This window comes from Trachurus japonicus, chromosome 14 (assembly GCF_045865225.1).
Source record: "Trachurus japonicus isolate A0001 chromosome 14, Traja_1.0".
NCBI classification, from domain to species: Eukaryota; Metazoa; Chordata; class Actinopteri; order Carangiformes; family Carangidae; genus Trachurus; species Trachurus japonicus.
In genome coordinates this window covers 27,969,311-27,994,559 of record NC_140920.1, presented here as the reverse complement: position 1 = coordinate 27,994,559, position 25,249 = coordinate 27,969,311, and the positions used below count along the sequence as shown (strand labels likewise).

Here is a 25,249-nt window from a genome sequence, read left to right as displayed (position 1 = left end):
AAGGTTAATTAGTTGAAGCAGATTAGCGCTGAGCGGCGAATAATGAATAATGATATTTTTCTCCCGAAGATTTTCAAATTTGATTGTTTAGTCATAATTATTGTGCTTGAAGTTTGATTTTTTTTTTCATGTGTGTGTGTGTGTGTGTGTGTGTGCAAGAAAGCATTAAATCAGTGACGTCTGCTTCTGTTTAAGATGATAAAACTAAATTTGTAAAGTGAAGTGTTTGTTTGTTTTCATGGGAGATTACAAATGACATTTACACCGTAAGTCCAGATGGAAGGAAGTTAATATTATAGTGAATATCACAGTGAATTATGTCATATTTTTCTCCTTTAGACACCCTTTTGCTTTGATATTTGGAAAAACGAAAAGTGAGCAAACACAATATGGGTCTAGGTAAATGCTAAAATTAATAATAAGTTGATTTTATAATCGCCATGACTGAAATTAAGAGTGAAACGCAGTGATGTAAGAATAAAAAAGGACGAGCCCCAGCCCACGGCGTTCAGCACAGCGCACGATGCCACCAACAGGTCAGAGTAATTAAGTGTGGCTGGACACAGGCTTTGTCTCACACCACAGACCATCCCGCCGAGGTGGAGCTAGATGCAGGTTCATCTGACCCACCGCCTCACCCTCCTCCTTGTCCGCACCACCTCTTGTCTGCCGCGGCCCGGAGGATTAGTGCCAGGGGAGAGCTCCCGAGCTGCAAGTCTGCGCACTCGGCAAATGCAAATGAGAGCTAGTTAAGTGTGAAGAAGCTAATTTATTTTCCATTTGGTGCTTGGATTAAGACTTGAAGCTTCCTCCCACCCCACCCCTGACTCAAAAAAAAAAAAAAAAAAAGAGGCAGGGGGAAATGGGGGTTGTTAGACTCATTTCCTCCGAGAGAAGGAATGAGAAGGAGGAAAGTGGGCTAAAGGACGAGGAAGACAATGGGGTTGTGTTTGTAAAGCATGTCACTCCTCTGTCCGCCCCCGCAGCCCGAATCACAACACAGCAACTTAACACATTCTCTAATGAGTCCAACTTGAGCCCCCCCACCCACCCCCACCCCTGGAGGTGCTGTGGTCCAGAGCAGGAGAATCCAGGATGCAGCAGAAGCAGCAGGAATCTAAGAGCAGCAGCTGTGAACACACTCACTGCCCTATTGCTGAATATAAAATGACCATTTAGTCTAGGGTTAGACTTATTTAACTCAACACTATATATGACCTGAGCGGGCCTCACTCAGTTACATAATCCGTCTTGGCTGATTGGTTTACTGTAACAGCTTCATTACAAGGCTACTGACCTGTTTAGCAACAATTACTGGTTCCAGCTCTGGCCTCATTTACAGTCTGTGTTGCACCTTACTGCTTTTTAAAGTGATTAAAAAATTACAAGGAGCCACACGCTCATCCTAGTGCTCGGGAGCAAACCTTGTGATCATGTGACCCTAATACTAAAGCTAATTAATTTTTTGTGTACATACACATATGAATACAGATTGTCCGTGTGAGATTTCTCACTCCCACCCACTTAAACTGAATCCCATTGGAAAACTATAATGGTATTCAATCAAATTAGTTTCATTAAATATTTAAAGGTGTTAGCTACAAGTTTAATTCTTCCCAACCAGTAAGTGTCGCACTCACACTCGCCCGCTCTCGCTCCAACCTTCGATTGCACTGGTTGCTAGATATGCCAAATACTGGAACGGCTAGTAGCTAAAGCTGAGCTAACGCTAACCGTACCTATTTAACGAGCAGCAGCTCCGGTGTTGACAGCGGACTGGAAACACATTTGAATCATTTCACACTAACTCACCTGCAGACAAACCAGAGAAACCCGCAGCATCACGCCTGCACTGTAAACGTTACAGTACCGGCTGACCGTTAGTTAGCATTAGCATTAGCATTAGCATTAGGATTAGGATTAGTGCGATGCCATTTCTCCACAGAGTTATCAAGATCTGGCTCCCCCTGAGCTCCGCATCACGTGACATAAATTATCAATGAATGCTGTTGGCGCAGAGATCAAATGTCGACGTTTCCAACGTAACCAGATGTAAATGTTTTGGACCCGTCAGAATTTATAAAACAATTATCTACATAGCCTACTATAAAAGTAAAATTAATAATTTTATTCTGCACTCCTGAAGACATTCTGTGGATGTATTATTTTTGAAAAATTAATCGTTTTGATGAAAAAGTTGTAGCTATAACCTTTAAAATGTGAGGTCATTTTGTGACTAATATTAATATTGGTGTTGTTGTTTTTTTATCCCCAGATGACGGGCACCACTCAGCAGAACACCAAGACCCCACAGGTCCATATCCCAGCAGCCACCACAACAGGAAATACCTCTGTCAGTGTGACCCTCGACCCTCAGGCCCAGCTTGAGTCTGACAAAAGGGCAGTTTACAGGTTGGTTCAAGTTTATGCGTCATTTAAATGTCTGTTTATCTATGTGAACGCACCCCAGTTAACACAAAGCTAGTATCATGGTCAACCAGCAATTAAACACAACTTCATTTGTGCATTTGTTAATCACTTGGTATAGAAATGTCTAAGTAGCTAGAGCTGAATGCAGCATTCAGCTCTTGAAAGTCCCTTCACTTGTTCCTCCTGTGAAACAATTACTGCATTTTCTCTCTAGCCTCATGCTGTGCTTTAAGAAATTGCAGTAAATTGACTTGACGCGCTGCTCGCCGACGAAGGCCACAAGCAGTGGTGCTGATTTTTTTTAATATGGTGCGCTTAAACTGGCATGACATAAAAGCTTTTGAAAATTGCACTTGAAGGGTGCATCCTTCAATTTTCACTTAGTGTCGTTCTTAAACCAAAGAGCACCTTCAGTGAATGTGTTCACTCATCAAAGGCGAGCAGAAGCACCCTCGATTTGCTCTTTGAATTTTTAATAAATTGTCTTTAAAATAAATGTATAATACAGCAGCAGCAGCTCTCTGACTCTAACTTCCCGTGTCTGTCATCATTAGGCTGAGACAATGAGCAGATGGATGATAGTAAAAATCAAAACAAGAAAATAAAGGAAACATCACAACATATTTTCAAAATGATTTTTGGAATCAGAGTTGTTTTGTGTGAGCTTTCAGCCTGACTCCAGACTTTAATTTTAAAACATAATTTATTTCTCTTTCACGCCAACAGTCATTTTCAAAGGTAAGCATCACTCTTCAAGTCATAGAGACCTCATCAACCAGTGCAGGTGAAGTGACTCAGTGCTGAGGGAGAACACGCTGACCCACCCACCACAGGCAATGTGTTAACAATTTTAAACAATTGTGTACATGTTAGACTTTTTAAAGCTGGGTAACAGTATTGAGCAGGGGGTGTCACCAGACCCCTTACACAGGGTGACGAGCCCCAGTATGATTGTCATATAGGTGGTACAAAGAATAAGCAAACTCAGTTCAGACTGAGTTGAAATATCGATTTTCTTAGAATTAATAGTTTTGTAATTGGTAATGTAGATGAAGGGATCTTATGATGCAAGTACTTTTTGTTGTTATTTGGATGTTAGAGTAGCCTATCCCTTTTTCTGCCACTGAACATGTTCATATACTGTATACAGGCTGTAAGATACCGCCATTAAAGGGATACTTCACCCAAAATCGATAATTCACCAATCATGCCAAGGAAGGGTTTGGAGAACTTTCGGAGTCATCAAAACGCTTTTGGACCTCCAGGGGGGGTCCAGCTGGCAACAGATTTTCATATAATGCCGGCGGACAGAGCTCTATCCAAATACCTCCATACTGGTCGTCTGTACTGACCCAAGTGTTTTTAGCCTTGTTGTAGCAGTAGCTCCCAGTGGCTGCGTGAGATGTGCGAGATTTGCTGCGAGATGTTCTTTCATGTTTACATCAGACATCCAATGGTTTACAACGACGAACGAACATCTCGCAGCATCATCCCGCACCGAGCGGCCCTATCCTGCGTGTCATAAAAAATAAAACCCGTTGCCAGCCAGACCCCCCGTGGAACTCCAAAAGCGTTTTGATAACTGACGGGGAGTAGATGATTGGTGAATTATCGATTTTGGGTGAAGTATCCCTTTAAGCTCTCTATATTTTTGCCTTTAACAGGAGTAGTGGGGTATGGCAGTGAGGAAGGTCATGTGTGTGTGTGTGTGTGTGTGTGATGGTGGTGGTGATTGTGGGGGGGGGTCTGTGCCCCAGTAGAGCATAATTGTTAGCAACACCCCTGCTATTGAGTCATGTTGTCTGTCAATCCACACTGAACTGCGGAGAAACTTTTCACCTTTTTTTAATGTTTCCTTTGTTTAAGGGTGTGTACAGATCATGTTACTGATATTTTCAGTAAATTTTCGACTTTTGTGCTTTTATTTACCATGTGAAAACCCCCAAAGGCAGCAGGCTGTTAGGTGTAAAAAGGAGAATGGGAAAAAAAAAAATCACTGCTGGGTGAAGTGCAAAACACCAGTGAAAATATATATATATATATATATATATAAAAACACCTCACTCCTCTCAGCTTATCACTAGAATATTGATGCACCCTTATAATGAGCTTGTATTATCTATTTATGAGGTAAATTATTCAAAATACAGACATTTTTAATCGCGCTGGGTGTTCTCCTGGTGTAGGCACCACACCGACAACAAAACTAGATTTGTAGAGCCAAATGAGCACCGGGAGCCTTGGCTCTGCTCCGTCTGCTTGCAGGCCCCCGTGAAGTAACCCACGATGATGACGCTGCAAGACCGCGCCGGAGCCCCCGCCTGTCCCCGGCTCCTCGGGTCCCACCCACGGGTATCCGCTTTATACGCCGCCGTCTGAGGTAGCGCGAGCCCCCCCTGTGCTCAGGCCTGAGGCGAGTTTCTGTAAAGTCCTTAGCAGCTCCTCTGAGATACACGGCTGCCTTTGATGTGAGCAGCCATGTTTGAAGCAGCTCGGTGTGGTGGTTGTGAAGGGGGGGGGGTGTGAGGGGGTAGAGGAGCAGTCCAAATCAGTAAATCAGCCCCTCTTCTACTTGCACATGGGGCTTCAACCTCCACTTTTCTCCTCTTTCCCGCCACTAAACCACATATGGAATAGGAGGGAAAAAAAGAAAAACACGCTCTCAGCAGCAAGAAAACACAACAAGAACGACTCCAGCGACTGCATACTGTATAGAGCTCATTATTTAGAAGTGTATTTAAATGTGCTCTCAGCTCTCTTGTTGTCTTCTGCAGAGAATACATTAATGTTAATAATGCTAATGTACTTTATTAGTTGCCTGGTTGGAGTGCCTCTATAAGAGCCCAGATCTGTCTTTCCCCCCTTCTTCAAGCGTGTTAATTAATGTAGAGCAGTTTTTAACATGCACAGTAGAAGAAGAGAAACGGCTCCACGCGAAGTGGGAAAGAACATGTCGTTAAACACGTCGAAGGCTGAGCAATTTACATTTTATATGACCTGTGTACAAAAAGAAATGGGAGGATAAAGATTGAGGGCAGTGATGTGCTGATAGATGGTGTTATTGGTGATCTGTTGGGGATGATATTGTTGAGTTCCTACGCGCTGATCGATGCATATCATCTGCTCTGCCGCCATAACTTTGTTGTTGTGTTATGTTTCTGAAAAGGTGCTTTATTATCAGCTACTGTATCATAAATTGATCGCCGATGCGTCTGCATGTCACTGCTATGTTTGACCTGTTTTCCCATTGATGTAGAAAACTTATTAGGATATATCTAGATTCAGTTTTGCCACACACACACACACACACACACACACACACACTGATCAGCTGATTGCAATGACGCTGTTGTTGTATCATGTGTGGGAGCTGCTCTGTGATCGACAGCTCGGTTTCTTGTCATGCTGCTTATTATGCTGGTAAACAGAACTGTTGGTAGTTAGGGAGAGTGGTGGGGGGGTCTCCTTTCTCTTTTCATTCATAGGGTAACATATCATGAGGGTATCTCATCATCATCATCATCAACAACCTTTATTTAACCAGGCCAAATTGCTAGGAGGCAACAGCCTGGTAGGAGGCAAAAGACCTCCTAGGGGCCAGAAGTCGACAAGATGTATAACAGTGACACATTGTAATATAATTAATGTCATTAAATTCACAAGTGTAGGTGTAGCCCAGCAGAAATAATATGGTGTTTGTGTTGTGATTTTTCTTAAAGCGACAGTCATAACCACAGCACTCCAACGCAACCGTAAATGTAGCAAACTGCCGTCGCTCGATGAAACCTCTCCACAACGCGAGGCTTTTGTTTTTTTCACCAGATGAGTTTTAAAGCATCATAAATTGCCATTAACACACACATGCTAATGGATAAATGGTAAAAAAAAAAAAAAAAGAATCTAAAAGGCCCACATCTCACCCTCAAACTTGTAAAACTACAGCGAGGCCCCTAAGTGGTAGGAAGACATTGATTCATAATGACGGCTGCCCTTGCGTCCTTGAGCAACAACGCACTGAACTGAACACCCAATTCAATTTAGCATCCACCTGCTCCGCTTTGTTGTCCTCCAGACCCACAGAAGACATTAGCTGCTGCGTTGGCGCCATAATAAAGTCGACTTCATTTCATATGTAAAACGTCCCTTTAACTACACATTTTCTAACATTAAGTGAATATCTGCCCACTAAGCAACCTTTTTAAAGATTTAAGTATCATTTAGTCTGCATGCTGTATGTTATCTGTGTGTTTATGTGACACTACGGGGGCGCCGAGGGTGCAGCGGCTGAGATGGGAAGCCGACTTAAACGGCGCTGTGGAGAATACAGAGCCAGCTGAGTCTGTAAATGTGTGTGATGGCCAATTAAAATGTTGTGATCAACGGCGTCAGAGCAGCGCCGAGCTCAGGGGAGCAACAGGAGCGGAGGGTTCACCGGCATGTGTGCGTGTAAATGTAATTATTTTGCAGCTCTGAAGTGAAAATATACTCGCCGCTCTGCATTCAGAGGAGGCAGAGCACCGAAAGAATTTGGGAATTGTTTTTTTTTTTTTTTGTCCGTCCGAGAAGCTAATGACTAAACGCACCTCGTTACCTTGTTATAAACGGAAATTAAATTTGACTTCACAAGTCACCGTCTCTCCCGCGGTGAGTGGAATTATACAAAAAGACACAAATAGCTCTCGTGTTTTAATAGAAGTCTGATCCGCCCGGTGTTCCTGCCTCATATGGGGGCCGTCGACTTTGAAAAGAGAAAAGCAGCGAGAATCAGTGTCGCTGCCATTTTTCTTTAATTATTCCGCTCAGGAAGTGTGTGTGTGTGTGTGATTGTGTGTGTGTGTGTGGGCTTTAATGGTTCTTTTCACTAATTGCTAGAATGCCAACTTCATGAGGAGATGTGTGGTTTCCTCTATCCCTCTCTCTGTCTCTCTGCCTACTTTGTTATTAGCAGCGGAGTAAATGTGTGATAGGGTAATTAGCCTAATGAGTTGTGGCATTTACTATAAAGATCCTTCTGGATTCTCTGCATCTTATTAAAAAAGCCGGTGAGGGTTTTGTTTTGCAGGTTTGTGGGATGTAGTGTTCGCAGCTGATGGAGGCTGATTTGACTCGGAGATGGAAACATGCACTTAATTGAAAGAGACATCATAATAATCCTTTTTTTAATGTTTTTTTTATTTTGTTTGTTGATGTTTTTTCTTTTCATTTAACAGAAATGTCCTTGCGATGCCCTGAAACAACTCTGGTAGAAGAGCTTTATTTACCAGAACACACCACTTTGAGGTCGCACAACCATGAGTTTGTTTGAGTTAACTGCTCCTTTGCTTTACATGGAGAAAATGTTGGGAGGTGGAAATAAACAGGAGGATTGGTGTGTTCTTTTTGAAGTCCTCACAGGCACTGTAGGCCTATTACACTGGGGTGGGGGGGTGGGAGGTGTGGCTTCTAGGTTGTGGTCAGTGGTTTGATCCCTGACTCCATCAGTGATCAGTGTGAGTGAATGGGTGATGGTGGTTAGGTGTTGTTAAGCCCTGTGACTGAGGGAGGCCAAGTCCATTTTGGCAGATGTGTTGTTCCTCCTGTTATTCAAGTCCAGTTTGAACTTTCAACATGTGCATCTGATGTGGAGCTGTTATTACTGATAGTCAGCGAGCTAACAAGCTGACAGTTACAGTGCTTACATGCAGATGTCCACTGTCTTTGCTGACTGACTACAGCCACACTGCTACAACTGAAACACAGGCTAATCACCTGTATGGGGAAATTGTATCCTAGAGCTAAGAAAAACGCTCCATGAGACAAAAAGAATTTGTCAAACTAAAAACAAATAAAACAGAAGAGGCAGTGTTGTCATATGTGATATTAGTGTAGTACTGATCTCAAGGTATCTTTAAGGTATTTTTACACTTGATCTTGGTCTCGGTCAAGCTGGACGCTGGCTTTTTTCTCAAGACCAGTCAAGACTACAGCTGCTGTGGCATCTTGTTTTTTAACCACAAATGTCTCTGTCACTCCCTGACTTTGGTTTAATTCAATAACTTTAAGATAATTAAAATTATTCTACAAAAGTATCTGGACTATCTGGAAAACTTGGTTGTACCAGAGTCAACAGTGGAGGAGACTTCAGCAGGTTATGTGCTGTGTTCTTCTGTTCAGTCCAAACTTTGTTTACATTAAATATGGTTTAGATTTTAAAAAAAATAAATAAATAAATAAAGTATATTTTTTGGGCTTTTTCGCCTTTAATGGACAGGACAGTCGAGGGAGAGGGACAGGAAACGGGAGACAGAGACACGCATGACACGCAGAATAGGGCCACTCGATGCAGGATTCGAACCGGGGCCGCCTGCAGTGAGGACTAATAGCCTCAACACATGTGGGTGCTCTACCAACTGAGCTAAACACCACCCCAAATATGGTTTAGATTTTATATAAAATGATCTTTTCTTTTTAGCCTAGGAATAATGTAAATATCAAGCCACATGATTATTATGAGGACTGCTGAACACAGGAATGGTCTTGAAACTGGTCTTGGTCTTGACTTGGTCTCGACCCCCTATAAGTCTTGGCCTGGGTATGATCTGGTCTTGGTCTTGACTCGGTCTCAGGTTAGGTCTTGACCACAACAGTATGTGCTCTCCCTCTGAGTGTGTTTAGGTGAGATATACTGTATGTATGAGTATTATATTGCATAGTATTGTAAAGCACTATGAGGGATCAGTAAGACTTTAAAAGCTGCCTATAACCACAAATCCATGCACCATTTACTCTACACTGCTGCATACAGTAAGACCCATATCCAGCATGCCTTCATGAAACCATGCACTGTTCATGTCTGTTATATTGTTATAGAAGAAACAACCTGCTCCTCAGATTCATGTCTTACAAGAACGTATTCATCAGTTTTTCATTATTTGTAACACGTTCTGTTGCATGGGAGAGATCAGCAGTCAAATTGGATTTATTCTGTGTTGACAGTGGGGGGATCCTCTCACAAAGATTCCAGTGTTGCAGTGCCGAGCCCTGTATGGTGCATATTATCATTCAGTCCTCTCCATAGTGGGTCTTTGCTGAAAGCCTCTCTCATGCCGGTCAGCCAGGGTGTTCTACATTGAGACTGGATTTAAGGGTTTGTGTGTATTTGTGGGAAGGTTAACCCGCTGTCATGCTAACACTCGCCAAACTACAAGAGATACAAAATAAAAAAACAGAATCCAGCCTGTGTTTATGCTGGCATAGACGTGAAAATTTGAAGACCACTCGTGTCGTGCACGACAGGAGGCAAAGCTTTTAATTTGACACATCCGAGGCCACATTTGTGCTTTTTTTTTTTTGTTGTTGTTGCTTTCCCCCGTGTTGTTTGTGTGCCTCTGTAATGCACCATAAAGTCTGTTTATCCTCACCGCCACAGTGCATCAATGCATCCACGACCACTGTGCTGCTCCTCCAGCGGCGCGAACACTCTCGCCGTCTGACGGGGCTTTAAAACAGGCCGTGCCTCCGCCATTTAGCGGGTCAGCATGTGTTGGTGCTCAGCCGCCGCTGAACGCAGGAAACCGTGTCCGAGCTCAAGTGGTTTTATTGGCTGTTTCTCTCAGATACACGTTTTTATGGCTTTCCTTCGCTGCTTGACTTTGGATGAAACAGGAAGGCCAGAATTTTATTTCCTCATCATAATAATAGTACTATTATTATTATTATTACTATTATTATTATTATTATTATTATTATTATTATTATTATTATTATTATCATTATGTTTGGTAATCGGCATTATCTGTACCTGGCACAATAGTAGCCCACAGAAAACGTAGAGGGAAGCAGCTGTTCAGTAATGCCTCTGGAAAGACAAGGAAAAACAACAGACTGCTGATGTTTGTGAGGTCTGAAAAGGGAAACTGCAGACATGAGTCATGCATTCATGGAAATGGGCACAGTTATTTACTTATAATTATTCCATTTTTTATGCTATAAATGAATAAATATAAATATATCTATGTGTGTGCGTGTGTGTGTTCAGCCTTTTGCTTCAGGAGGCTTCAAAAGAACAAGAAACCAAAAGTAAAGGTTCAGGACCAGACATGGGAATGAAAAGGAGAGTTTGAAACGAGGAGAAAAGGAGACATGGGTTTATTCAGATTTGTGCCGAGGGTTCTTTCTTTGTGTGTGGGCGTACATGTGTACAGTACCTGTGTGTGTGTGTGTGTGTGTGTGTGTGTGTGTGTGTGCACGTTTGGGTGTGCTTCAGACATGTAGCCCGGGGAAACAGAGCCCTTTTTGGGAGCAGAAACAGCAGGGCTCCACCACGAAGCGCCTTCTAATATACGCGGGTACAGCAGGCCTGATTAGCTGGCAAACAGTGGGGTGCAGCAGAGAGAGAGAGAGAGAGAGAGAGGGAAGGAGGGAGGGAACTCCATCTCTCTCTCTCTCCGCCCCACACACACATTCACATAAACACATACCTTCCAACCCCACCCCCACCTCTCTCTGTACCCCCTTGGTGGCCTGCCAGATTATTGCGAAAACAGGCAAACATGACTTGTTCCTTAGATGACTGTGCCGCTTTGATTCCAGCTTGTTTTTTTTTTTTCGTGCACACACCTCTGCAACTGCAGGTTTAACATCGCTGTCATTGCCGTCGATGTTGACAGAAAAACCTCCAAAACTCACATTTTAGTGATAAAACTCAACCTTCAAGGATAAAAAATCCAGCTGAGGTTGAAAGTCCATTCTTGATCAGAGAAACATTAGCTCACAAAAAGGTTTATCACAAGGTTCCATTTGGTCACTGCTGTGGAGCTTTTGACCATTTAACACTGTAAGCCTCTTGGTGTTAGACATGTGATGAGAGAGTAGGTGTGAGTGTTCTGACTGAGAGCTGGCTTTTTGGTTGTGCTTTCATTTTATTATCGGCTGTGTGCGTGTGTGTGGAATTGAAACTGACAGCAATGACAAAGTTAGTACTGTAACTGTAGGCTAGGTTGTGATTGCAGCTACAATCCAAACATCTCTACAGGAATTAACCAAAATCTGAGTTAAAAGAGAGGAGAAAAAGAGGAAATATTGGACTTACTATAAATACCAAAAGATATGACAGTGCAGGTCTGTAATTGCTAAATGTATGAATCAGCATTTTTTTAATAACAACACAGGAGCCTTAAAGGTGATCAGAAATGGCTGTCCTGTTTGTCCTGCACAAGTTTACAGGAGTAAGGAAAACAAATTTGATTGGGCGTTACCGAGCGGGCGGGATATTCAATGTTTGGGGCGGGATACACTGTTTCAAAGGAATTTGATTTGGATGTTGTCCACTTCGGTGTGTGTGGACACCGTGTGTTTAGCTAACATAGCTAACTGTTATCTAGTAGGTTAGCTACATTATAGCTTGCTAACTTGCTAACCAAACTAACCAGACTGATACATATCTGTTCAAAGATTGTGGGTCAAATTTTGGAGTTACATTTTCAAGCAGCATACACTAAAAGAATGTTGTCTCTTGCAAGTAATATCTCATCTGACCCCTCTCATGTGTTATTCGAGGAATATCAGCTTCTGCCATCAAACAGAAGGTTTAGAGTTCCACAAGCTCGACTGAACAGGCTGAGGAACTCTTTTGTCCCTCAGTCTGTCAAACTGTTCAATCAGAGTTTGGTCTCTAAATAGACCCTAAGGTTCATGTACAGACTGAGCACTGGGTGTTGCACCAAAGACACATTGTAATGTTGGATTTATGTTGTTAATGGAGTTAGGAGGTAGTTTGTGTTTTTCTTTAAATGTGACTTTTGAGGGTAACATTTATGCTTTCTGTAAATGTATGTTTTTTGTATTTTGTTATTATTTGTGTGAAACTTTGGACGTCATGGGACGCAAGACAAATTTCAGAGTGATCTGATAATAAAGTATAATCTTGATCTTGAACTTAGCTAGTAGCTAGTTTTTTCTCAGACGTTTATATCGCAGCAACGGTAGCTGTTAGATTGACAAATATCATCTGATATCATTGGCTGATGAATCGTGAGCAACATGACGCATAATTCACGCGCCTGCGTTATCCAATACAAAAAAACCTACCCCACTTTCACCCCAGATTTACTCAAAAATAGAATTTTGCACAAAGTTTGGGCTACATCGTCTGATAGATGAGTGATTACACACATTTTAAGATAGTGGGCTCAAATGAATTTTTATTTTCTGAGCACCTTTAAAAAAAAGTTTTGGTGTGAAGACACACTGAAGACATGTCTCAGATCCACTCACTGTTCTGTACATGTGGCTGCAGCTATTGACCTGATTGATCTGCCACAGATTGTCATTGGCTGATTTTCAACCTCAACACAACATGTTGGCCACGTGGAGACCATGTGACCATCAGCAACAACAGGGCTCCAGTCACCAGTCGCAGCCTCTTTTTTTAAAGGATAAATTCAGCCTTTTTCTTCATGGAGGAGGCTCGGAGGCCTCTGTTAAAACAGCATGTAATTATATCTAGATACTATTTCAGTGATGCGCTCCGGTAGCAGTCATGAACCTGTTACTGACCCATGATGAGAACATTGCAGAGCGACGGAAAGACACAGAGCGTCACGGTAACCATGGTAACACACCTGGCTGGAGTGAAGCATCGGAATGGGAATGAATGGCAGTAGCAGATTTATGGATATTTCTCACTTTTCCCTGTTGCTCTGAAGAATGGTATATCTCTCTCTCTCTCACACACACACACACACACACACTCTCTCTCTAACTCTCTCTCTGTCCATGTGCTGTCAGCAACCGGAGCTAAATTATTTTTATGAGTGTAGAATTTAGCTGTCTGTTCTGTTAGCGGCTGTGTGCTATACTCATCTGCTGCTGGGTTTACTGGGAGATTTAAAAGCTACTATAGGATGTGATCTGAGCTGCGGCCCAGTTTAACATCTGGCTCGAAGTTGAATGTGTCCATTCCATTCTCCTTCTGAACAGAGGAGGGAGGGGCTCAGTCAGTCTGTCTGTCATTCACCAGCAGGTTTTGAGCCTGAATTGCTGGACTATAACCTCAAATTGCGTCGACTTTCTAACAAGTCTAGAGTTGTCTGCCATGAATTGGCCACTTTGTTACATTCACACTACGTAGCACTGCTCTTACACCACAGCAGCTTGTTCTTGGTGTGTTCAGTGTCTCTGTCCTTGTCTGGATGTGCACTCTTTCAAGCGCATTCAGGAAACTGAACTACCAAAAAGCCTTATGAATTATGATCATCAACACGCACACAATACTTCCCCATGCTTTGCAGTTTGGAGCCCTGCAGCCAATAGTAGTGGTCATTGTTGGCTGTGTATTGGCCGATCTCACTCAGAGATGAGATGAGACCGGTGGCAGAAAAAAACATGATTGGGACTTCCCTATAGTGTGAACGTAAATGTACCTTGACCATAATGAAGGACTTGCTCTACTGACGTCCCCTGCCACAGTCTCATTAGTCCCAACACAGTTCCATTACAAACCTGAAATATTATACTATTTTATTGTATTTTTTAATATATAGGCCTATCAAATGTTATTTCACCGTAGAGCTGTTCATACCTGTCTACCAAGCTTGTTAAAAACAACAGTTCATACAGTACCTATATATTTGCATTAAGGGCAGGGAAGTGAGAGCCTATATGTAAAGTGCTCTCTGGAGATGCAAGTGGAGGTGCATTTTAACGCTAGGTATAGGCTGTCCACTTGTGATTGGATCAACTGACATGCATGTTAATTAAATGGGCCTCAGTCTGCTCAGTTCATGTACACGACTCACTTAAACAATAGATAAAAGACAAAGACAAGGATCCTGCTGGGATTGTACCGTGTTAATCTTAAAATAATCTCACTTGGAACTCATTCCTGCTCCAGAACAGCTGCTGGATCTAAACAACCGACTTGACAATATGTTTTGCGGCATTAAAAAATAATTTTACAGCCTCTAAAGCATGTCCTGTTCTACCTTTTAGTCGTGACCCCCCCCCCCCCCAAGCAGCACCTTGGACTCTGTGACCATAAAGCAGATGCCACCAGAGCTGCCACGTTGCTTCACCTTCATGTTTAAGTCATAACGTCCCCCCGCCATTTTGGGTTTTTTTTTTCGTTGGTGACCCAGCATGGTGCACGGTGCATGCTGGAGAGTGGGGGGTGGAGGGTTGAGGGATGGGGGTGGGGGGTGCCGTGCTGACTCCACTCACTGGCCGTCCTGTAAATCGCTCTTTTATGGCCCTTGTAATGATCCCCCAGCCAGCAATCTCCACTCCGTCGCACTGCAGATAGAACCTTGCCGCTTCTGGCAGCCGTCATGGGGGGGCTCAGGATGGTTGGAGGAGGAGGTATAGTGGGAGACTGGAAAACACACATTTGTGCGACCATGAATTCACACACACACACACACACACATACACACTCACTCGCGGGCAGACACATCCGGCTATGTTCCCGTTCATAAAAATGCATGCCTTTTCACACCCCATCTACCTTAATCCCAACTTCCTGTGTAAAGGTCATAGAAAGCGCAGAAGGCTAGTAGTGTTCTTTAGCTCGCTCCAGAGTTGGCCAGGTTTAACTGTGCGCGGTGGTACGTTGTCAAGGATACACGTTTGCTCATGCAAACCCCGATAGCCTTGATAGCATTAGCCTTTTTCTATCTTAAATCCCACACCTGGCCTCTAGCCACAGACAAGGTGCCTACAATTCCAATAAAACACCTACATGTTCTTACACATGTGCACTGAGCACATGTCAGGTTTTTCTCATGTTTCTTCCATCCCTCACACATTGGCGGCTGCTGGTCTTTCAAAGAGGGATAGCTGATTTCCAGCCTGCATCATAAAACGTTTCCATTTGTTTCTACCTAAATGTTAATGGGCTATGTCGCCAAACAAGAGCGAGAAGTGAGCTGCAAGTTTGTCTCTCCAGTTCACTTGCCAAATCCGCAATGGAACTGGACTATGCTAGAAAATGCTCCAGTGCCGTTGTATATTTCAAAATACAGTAGCTGTCTATCAAAAAAGGATTCAGGCTTTAGACAGATCCTCCAGTCATCCAATAACTGTCCAGCTTCACTGCAGTGAAACAAATGATTCTCCGCCGCCCCACCGAAGTGCATGGACACTGAGCTTCAACAGGTTTAATGCACTTAGACGTTATGGGAATGTATGAGAAGGAAATCGTGTCCGTCAACCTGTGATAAGTTATGGAATCCCTAAAGGGTCATACATACATAAAGACATTTTATTTACTCCATTTTCCTGTGATAACGAGATAATTCCTCAGTTTTCTCGTGATAAAATAAAACAAACATGAGAACAAACACAAATAAACAAACAGAGAACTATAGGCTTAACGTTACCTACATTGGTTCTCAAGGAGTTGCAGTCAGCACGACCTGTCACGTGATGGAAATCTCAGGCCATCACTTTCCATTCATTATCTCTCAAATTAATTATCTCGCCATCTCGGGAAAACGGAGGAAAAATATTGATATTGTAACACTTTATAATAAGTACGGTACACACTATTAGGCATTAGTTAAGCATTAATAAATACTGAACTCTTCATTTATAACACATGAATACTCAGTAGTTTATAAATGCAGTTAGTTAAAAATGTTTTACTCATCATTGGTAAGCACTATGTTTATATAACTACATACTAATGAGTGTCTATGTGTCATAATGATGAATTCAGTCTTTCATGCTTAACTAATGTTTATGTGTACTTATTATAAAGTGTTATAAAATATCTTGTTATCATGATTGTTTCAAGGGCTCAGCCTAACCGGTTGAATAATGAACATTTGATTGTTTGTTGACCACTGGTGAGCAAAGAAAGGGAATTAATTGCAGCAGCAATGAATAAAATCAAATGCAGATGCAATACGCTTCATGCAAATGTGTCCACATCAAGCTTTTACAAAGCTGTTGTTGTCAAGATGAAATTCTGACCATGCACTTGTTTACACAGTTAAGTAACATTTCTGCTCAGAAGAGTCTGTTGAACATGTGCAGTTTCAGCCTAATGTACTTCCCTGCTTGTGAATGTTAATTTGATTCAGCATCAATGAACGAGTCGCACTTTATTGTTTTGGTTTGAGAGACGACGACGCGGCAGAACCAACATACTGTAGCAGATAAAAGTCTCTCTGCTGCTCTGTAGCTACGGTTTGATGTAAGAGCTGTAAAAAAATAAAATAAAATAAAGAACTGTCTCAAGTCACTCAGAATTAAAGATGCATAACGTGAATTACAGCTGCAAATTTACCAGTCTGGAAGATGATGGTGCATTAGCACGCCCGGCTGCAGTGGTAATAAAACACACATTCACGTTTCACTTGATTCCCCACCGTCAGATTTCTGATCAGGTAAATGTCACACAGCCAATAAAAATAAACATCAGAACATTTTTTATTTTTTTTCGCTGAGTGAGAAACAAAGAGCTCTCAACCACCTGGATGATGATTTAGCATCTTTAGTCTGATTCACACACAACCACTGAGGGAGCGAGAACAGTATATATACCTATTAGTTTGCATCCCTGTCACTCGTCACTAGTGGCAGTAATCAACAGGTTGTAGGTTTTTCATTGTTTGCAGAGAAGGAGTGAGTACAATCCTGTCACTTTCTGTCGACCGCAATTTGCATTCAGTTTTTTCATTATTATTATTTAACAAGACTACAACAAAAACATAACATATTCAATAACATATATCTACAAACAAAACATATATTTAACGACACAAAAATAGATCAAAACATATCATCAGTATGTGCATACTACATATCTCTTATGCACGCACCATAACTTCATATCATAACTCGATAAATAAATGATTAAGTAATTCACTCTACAGCAACCAGAAAAACAACAAAAAACAAACAAATGATAAACTATATTGAATCTTCTTTGCATTCAGTTTTACAACAACATCTCAGGGCATCATGTGTATTAAGTTAATCTGTGTGTGTGTGTGTGTGTGTGTGTGTGCAAAGCAACTCTGTATGGTGGGATGCTTCTCTTCGACATCGTCACCCTATCTCAGCCTCTCAGTGGCTAATTGTTGGCTAGTCGCTGCCACAGCCATGCCACGACATGCGTAAATCTGAGGCGTATAATTACCACTGTGAAAAGAAAATGGTTCCTATATATGTACCTGTATATCATGTTTTAACTAAATTATGTTGATGTTATGACAAGATGGTTCTTATATCATTATATGTCATAGGTCATTGGCCACATGGCATTGGCAGTGTTTCTCCTACAGTATTATTGCACGAAGTATGCCTGCCAGGAAAAGAAAAAAAAAATTATAGACCTACTGTACTATAAAATTGAACAAGTCTTTAGTGACAATCCCTTAAAAATATTATTATGGAACACTCCAAACTCCAAGGTTGTAAAAAATATTGTCTATACATTATTTATCCACATCACAGCCTGTTTTTCACATTTTCCATTTCGTTGACAGTCTATATTTCTGTCTGTAAATGTGAAAAAATCCTTCAAAAAGATAATATGATGTTTAAACATAAACCAGTTATTTTATAAAAGAGATACATCATCACTTTCAATCAGTTTTGTCAGCTTCTCTCTCTCCTCTTTGTCATTACAACACGACTTTTCCAACACAAACCTTCGCTCATGTTGAATTGAAACCCAGTCAGTGCCTGAAGAGACAGAGACAGCACAGCCCTTTCATAATATATGATGAGCCTTTATGTGTAATTATCATGAGCTGCTTCTCTATTGTTTGTGTGAATATGTGTAATTGTTGTGTGGATTTGGTGTCGGAGTGGATTAGACAGCAGAGACTCAGTCACTGACATCAACTGACATCTCCCCCTGCTCCTTTACAGCCACCTATACCCAAAATATATGAGCCACTTTTAAAGCCACTGGGTCTTCTCTTGGGTGCATTCACACCTCCAATTCAGATTCATATATTTTATTCATGTATTTAAGAAAGAAAACTGTTACACATGAGCAGTTGCAACAGATGTACATGGAACCTGAACTACTCTTTCTCGACGGTATTAGTTTTATCAACATGTAGAAATGTGAAAGTAATAATTTAATGAGAATATTTCTCTTAATAGCATGGAAATTATCTTTTGATAACGCGACAAAGATCTCATTGAAGCAAACACATTTTTTCTTGTGTGATGTGACACTGTTGTTAGCTGGTGGGATTTTATTTTGAAATTTTGCTGTTCAGTAAAATCATGATGTTGATGCTCGGGGTCAACAACTTCATGTCATTTGTTGTCACCGGTAATTGCTACATTTGTTTTGCAATGCACATGAATTATATATAGGAACAAAGGTGCAGGGCAGTCTGTAACTATACCCACAATGCCCCTGTGTCCTATAGGGCCTTTCTCCTTTGCAGCATGTGTTTATGAAAAGATATGTTCACGAGTGTGTGTTTTCTCGAGGTAAATCAAGGTGACTTGCGGTGTCACTGTGCAGACTCCATCTAACACTCCTCCTTGTTTTCAGATATTATTACTCATTGGAAAGAAATAGACGTGTTGATGATCTCACCTCATCGTTAGAATTAATCACTTTCTGTAATAAAAATAACACTGGGATTATTTGTGAAAGTAAATAACTTGTTAAGATGCCATCTGCAGTGCTGACAGTGATCCTGTTTGCGTTCCTCCTTCCTTCACTCCCCCACCCAGACTTCTCCTCCACCCCACCACAAGCAGACATTAAGCAGACAAGGCAGAAGCTCTCCACTCTGCATGTGACCCTCTCCCTGTTTAGTATTCCTGTCACGTCTGGCTGAGGGAGCGGCATTAAATTGGGATCAGGCAGATTAGAGTATAATATAGACGACTATTAAAGGCTGCAAATGAGAGCCATGGGTTAGAGCCTGAGCAGGGGCCCAGCCTCCCTCCATGCCAGTGCAATATACACTCACCACACACACACACACACACACACACTGATGATTACATGGTCACAACAATGACGCTGTGTGAGATAGGAAGGCGTGAAAAAATATGACCTCCAGTTTGTGTCTCTTGTATTTGATCAAAGTACAAAAAAAAAGAAAAAAAAACAATAGCCAGAATTTCAGGAATAAAACTACACTCATTGGACCTTTAGTTATCCACCACATGGAGTGAGTGTACTCAAACAGCTCCACTAAAACAACAGAGCAGTTACAGTCACATGCAAAGGTTTGGGCACCCCTGTTAATGTGAACAGTTAAGTGGAAGATGAAATGATCTCCAAAAGACATAAAGTTAAACATGAAACACTCTTTTGCAATTTATTGTAAGCAATATCAGTGTATTCTTTTAGTTTTCTACAGTTTTAGAGTGAAAATGGAAACAAAGCAGCAGCCTGCAAAAGAATGGGAAACCCAGGAGACTGGAGCTCTCAGAAAACTTTGACCAATCAGACAAGATCAGAAGATATTTACTATTTACATGCTATGATAGTGTCCAAAGGGAGGGCTACTAGGTACTAGCGTCCCTAGGCTCTATACATACAGAGAGGAGAAGTGCCTGGTCTCTGTTAACTCCAGATGTTGTCTGCATTCTGGTTCCGGTCCAGAGAGTCGATCTGGAATTCACCGAATTCACCAAAGTAAAAGTGTTCACCAACATAAAACTTATGAAACAGACAATAACTTGTAATAACATTAAATACAATAAAATAAAAAAGGTTTATTATATGAATTATGTTCTTTAAATTAAAAAATTTCACCGCATTTTATTAGATGGTGCTTTTATTTTGACAGAAAGGCCTGTCTCTCTCTTGCCTTGGTTCCGGTTGCTTACCAAAACAGCCACTAATCCGCCCCAGACTAACTAGGTTTTGTATATATATACACACATACACATATAAAGGGAATGTGTCATCTGTAACTTAATGCCTTTTGGAGATCATTTCATCTTCCACTTGCTTAACTTTTGCATGCCACTGTACATGCCCGGTTTAGCAGCACCTTGGCAGAGAGGAGAGGAAGGATGAGTCCTGTCAGTCTGGGATTGAACTGACTGTTGCAGGGACTTTAGCCTGCTGTATAACCACAGTCAGAGAGTAAACAAGTTAAAGATGTTAAAGAATAGTTTCTCACCAGCATAAAAACTGATTATTGTGGCTCAGTAGGCTGTTTTTCACTGAAACTCAGACTAAAAGAACAGAACTGAAAGTATCAAGTCTCAAGACAAACACTGATGTGGACTACTTGTGGTGTGAAAGCAAAAGCAGACCAACCACAGGGTTGTATGAAAGTGCCCTAAAAGAACCCCCCTTGTGTTATAGGTACAATCAATCAACCAATCAGACAGTTGAACTTTATTTGTATAGCACTTAGCTTACAGGTAAGAAACAATAGTAGGAACTTAGTTGATACTTTAGGCATTAGAGATACACAGTATATACTAGAGTAATAATATATTTCAGTTATAAGAAATGCTTCAATATTTAATTTGTTGGACTGCAGCGGGGCAGACCTGTGGAAAACTGCAAAATAAATAGATAGTAAAATAAATAATTTAATATTGTGAAAAATATTGGATTAGGTGGGAAATATGGCAATATTCAATATTAATTAATACTGGCCAAAGCAAATTCTCAGGGCTTTACAGAACAGGATCCTCAGAACGTTTACTTTTCAGAATCAGAGAGAATACCTTCTTCTTCCCTCCAGCCTGGGGACATACAGGTGTAGTAAGACAGACATGAATTATACCTATCATCACTGTGAAACAGATAGGTAGCGAGATTGGTAGGTAGGTATAGGGGTGGGAACATCAGAGGCCCTGTGATACGATATTATCACGATACTTGTGTCGCAATACGATATTATTGCGATATTAGAAATAGTGCAATATATTGAGGTCTATTAACTTTTTTCAGCTGCAATAATGTCTTCAAATGCAAACTCTGCTTTTTCTAATAAGATCAACTTAGTCCAGTGGTTCCCAACCTTTTATGGCTTGTGACCCCATTTTGACATCACAAATTTCTGGCGACCCCGTCAATCAAGATGCACCAGCTCAGATATTTCTATATGCTGCATTTTATTTGAACTCTTTTAAAATTTGAGAAAGTGAAAGTATAAATACAGTTGTTTAGGATTGCGTGTGGTGTTTTTAATCATAATTTTAAAAAGAATAATAATTAGTTTAAAAAATATTTTTATCAGTATTTTTTTTATCAATTACTAGACAGTTCAGGCGACCCCATTTGAATTCCAGGTGACCCTACATGGGGTCCCAACCCCAAGGTTGAAAAACACTGACTTAGTCTGTTCAGATTGATACTTGGCGACTGTATTGATAGAGTATTACCATGCAAATTATTGCGTTACAATTCTGTATTGATTTCTTTTCCCCACCCCTAGTACTGTAGGTAGGCAGATAGGTAATTGATTTGATAGTGACATACGTTTTTTTTTGTTTTGTTTTGTTTTTTTGGACATTCCTTTGGGTCTTCTCTCAGTTAAAGGTAACAAGAAGAACAGAGGAATAGTGAATTGTGAAATGGAGAGACCTGTAAAAAACAATAATGGAGCACAGATATTCAGATCCACCAGAACCTTTTATTCTCAGTCAGTCATCTGTCCAACCTGCTTCCAAATTTTATTGTCCGCTATAGTTTTCTGTGCTTGAGGCCATTAGGGCAGTAGTTTTTCTCCAACAGGAAATGCTCAATAATTTTGGCAGCACAGACAGTTGCGCCGTGTATCTGAGGGGATCTTGTGTGAGTGACATTCCCAGTAAAAGGCAGATGTTAACAATGTATAGGTGACACTGTGGAAGCTGGTGCCATCACTGGACCATGTCCTCTCCACTTAAAGATCCTTTTTTTTTTAACCTTGTGCGTGTGCTCAGCGTGTCCTTTAGGGAATGTCATGGAGCTGCCACACTATTAAAAGTACAGGGAAGGAGGGAGAAGCAGTGTGGAGTGGAGCTCATATTAGATATTGAATCCTTCCCTCCATTGATAGGCCATTAATGTATCTTTAAAGATGCAAGGGAACCATGGACAGATTAACACGTACAGTGCACAGAAATGTGTGTAAAAGGAGTGTTTATGTAACTTATGTAACTTGTAACTACTTCAGACACGATTCAAAAAGGATTTTCTTTAGAAAAAACTTTCAATATTACATGGGAGTCAATTATTTATTATTAACCAATACATTTATTTTGGTAGATGTGTTGTTCTTCCTGTATCTAATTCCAGTCTGGAAAGACAGTGTGCTTGTTAAGTGTGTGTATCTGTAGAGCTGGTATTGATTTTACTCAGTGTCAGCACAGCAGTCAGCAAGTTGTAATGCTCTCATGCTGATGTCTGGCTGATGTAATGTACAGTATACAGTGTCATGTAGACTGGCTACAGACACACTGCTACAACTGACACAGTCTAATAATCACCTGTATATGGGATTTGTAACACAGAGCCAGTTGAATACAGATGCCTGTCAGATATGTGATGATCAGTGTTACGGATTAAAAAGGAAAAGCCACAGAGAGGCATCAACAGGTTGTCACCATTAGTCATTGAAAATATGAACTTGTCCTCCCGTCCTTTGACGTCTTCTCACCGCAGAGGTCTGGAAAAGTGGTAGAACAGAGCTGCGTTGTTGTTGTGTCTCTGACTGCGATTGATTCTCATGTATGTTTTGTTTAATCGTTATAAAGGTAGCTGGTGGTGTTTCATATGATTATTTGCATAGTTTCTGTTGTATCTTTTCCAGATAGTTAACACACTGCTCTCAGTTTGGACTAATCTTTTAAAGTAATCAACATAACACATGTTCTGTTGGTTACTTGTAGCAGATTATTGATTATTGATTAGCCCTTTAAAACAAGAACAAGTGTTCATTTGAAGATGTGAAATAAATTGGTTCCTGCAGAGCTGTGGAAAGGCAGTCTGGTCTGGTGATTATTATTCATTGTCAAACATGAAAAAGCAAAATGAGAGAACGACATGATGTATTGTGGTGAGTCCAGAGAGGTTACAGTCATCTTAAAGGGGACATGGAAATATCACTTTTTGAAGGCTCTTTAACATATATGTGGGTGTTTGTCTTGGCTTTCGGCCCCCAAAATGTGAGGATTGACAAACACATCTGTAATTTTCAGGCTCCCTAGGTTGAAATCCATGTGGTTTTATGGGCTGTTCCCTCAGTTGTCTTCCAGTGATGTAACTAGCTTTCGAATTTGCATAATACCACCCCTACCTGGTACCAGTAGAAGGGGCGGGGCAAGCAGTGGCTGATTTGCATTTAAAGGGACAGGCACTGAAACCAGCCATTCTGAACAGGGCTGTTTTGAGAGGACGAAAAGAGCTGTGATGTTTGATCCTTGGGGTATTTTGACCAAAGCATGTCACAGACATGTCTTTAAGACACCTGGGAACTATTTTAATTTGTGAAAAAGGGACAAAATATGTCTCCTTTAAAATGTAAAAGTTAAGCCCTTACTACCTAAGAAGGAAGGAGCACGCACAATTACTGATAATTACAAAAAGAAAATCAATCAGTTCATCTTAATCAATCAGCATCTTTTATGAATGAAAATACACCACTGAAACTCTGACATAGCTCCTGCAGGGACTTTCTGACCACTGGCAGAGTGTTGTCTGACCAGAGGACAGCTCCTCTGAGACGTGAATTCCCCAGAACTCGAAGGTAGACACTCTCTCCACAAGGTCCCCACTGATATAAACTGGAGCCAGTTCCACTCTGTGCCTTCTGAAACCTATGACCGTCTCTTTTGTCCTGTGGGTGTTGAGTGAGAGATTGTTCCTGCAGCACCACACTAGAGAGGAGACAACTACAACACAAAAGCTGTCCTCCAATGGGACATTAGGAAGTCTTGATGCACACCAACATTTGCTACTAATACTAAAATCAGAAACATAATAATTTAGAATGAAGGGCTCCCTCTCTCTCTCTCCTCAGACATCCGTTGTTCCCTCTGCTGGCGTTGCTGTTTGAGAAGTGTGAGCAGGCCACGCAGGGATCTGAATGCATCACGTCAGCCAGCTTCGATGTGGATATAGAAAACTTTGTGCACCAGCAGGAGCGAGAACACAAGCCCTTCTTCAGTGAAGATCCAGAGCTGGACAACTTGGTGAGTCAACCTCTGTGATAAACACTTATGTCTAGGTGTACGACTGTAGAACTGGCAACAGATCCCATCATCCCCTCTCCTGATCATCCCCTCCTTTTCCATGTTATCCCCCCCTCCGTACCCTTACACTTCCTCTTGTGTGACACCTTGCTGTAATTACAAATTAAGAAGAGGTGGATGCTGATCATGTTCCCTCAGAAAAGAGGGGGAGGAGCTGAAGCCAGACAGAGACAAGAGGAAAAAAAAAAAGAAAAAGTGCACTTTTGCTATCACAGTACTCGGGATGGCAGGCCGACAAGTGTTCAACAGTCAATTAACCCTGCATCTGTGTGTTTTATGAGGCACCGGGCGCAGGCATCCCTCCCAGAGGGCACTAACTCTTCCACAGGGCAGTAATGTTACACTGGGCTTGACTGGCTGCGATGGGTGCGAGAGTTACTGGTCCCTTGATTAAGCGAGTGCAGTTTAATTAGCTGATTTATCTCTTCCTTGGCCAAGCACTTTCCTGGCCATCCTGTTGACCTTGACTGGTGACTTCCAGGGAGTGAGCGTCGCACAGCGGAGAGCAGCCAGCCTGCTGACAGCCACGTGACGGCAGAAGAGAAGAAGGAGGGATCCAGTGTACAAATGGTTTCCTGTTGTTAAAACAGTGTCACTAACATATTCTCATAACTAGGTTAAAGCATCTATGAAGAACTTTCATGTTGTGTTG

The 25,249-nt window shown here is 41.5% G+C and overlaps 1 protein-coding gene across 3 annotated transcripts in view; it reads left to right on the top strand.

Moving 5' to 3' along the window:
- LOC146974971 (homeobox protein PKNOX2-like) overlaps positions 1-25,249 on the top strand; it is a 104,943-nt gene that overhangs the window by 62,333 nt on the left and 17,361 nt on the right. For all 3 annotated transcript variants that reach the window (XM_085798703.1, XM_085798704.1, XM_085798702.1), the window contains exons 4-5: positions 2,276-2,412; positions 24,366-24,537. In XM_085798703.1, the coding sequence (XP_085654829.1) occupies positions 2,276-2,412; positions 24,366-24,537 (309 nt within the window). The remainder of the gene's footprint in view (positions 1-2,275; positions 2,413-24,365; positions 24,538-25,249) is intronic.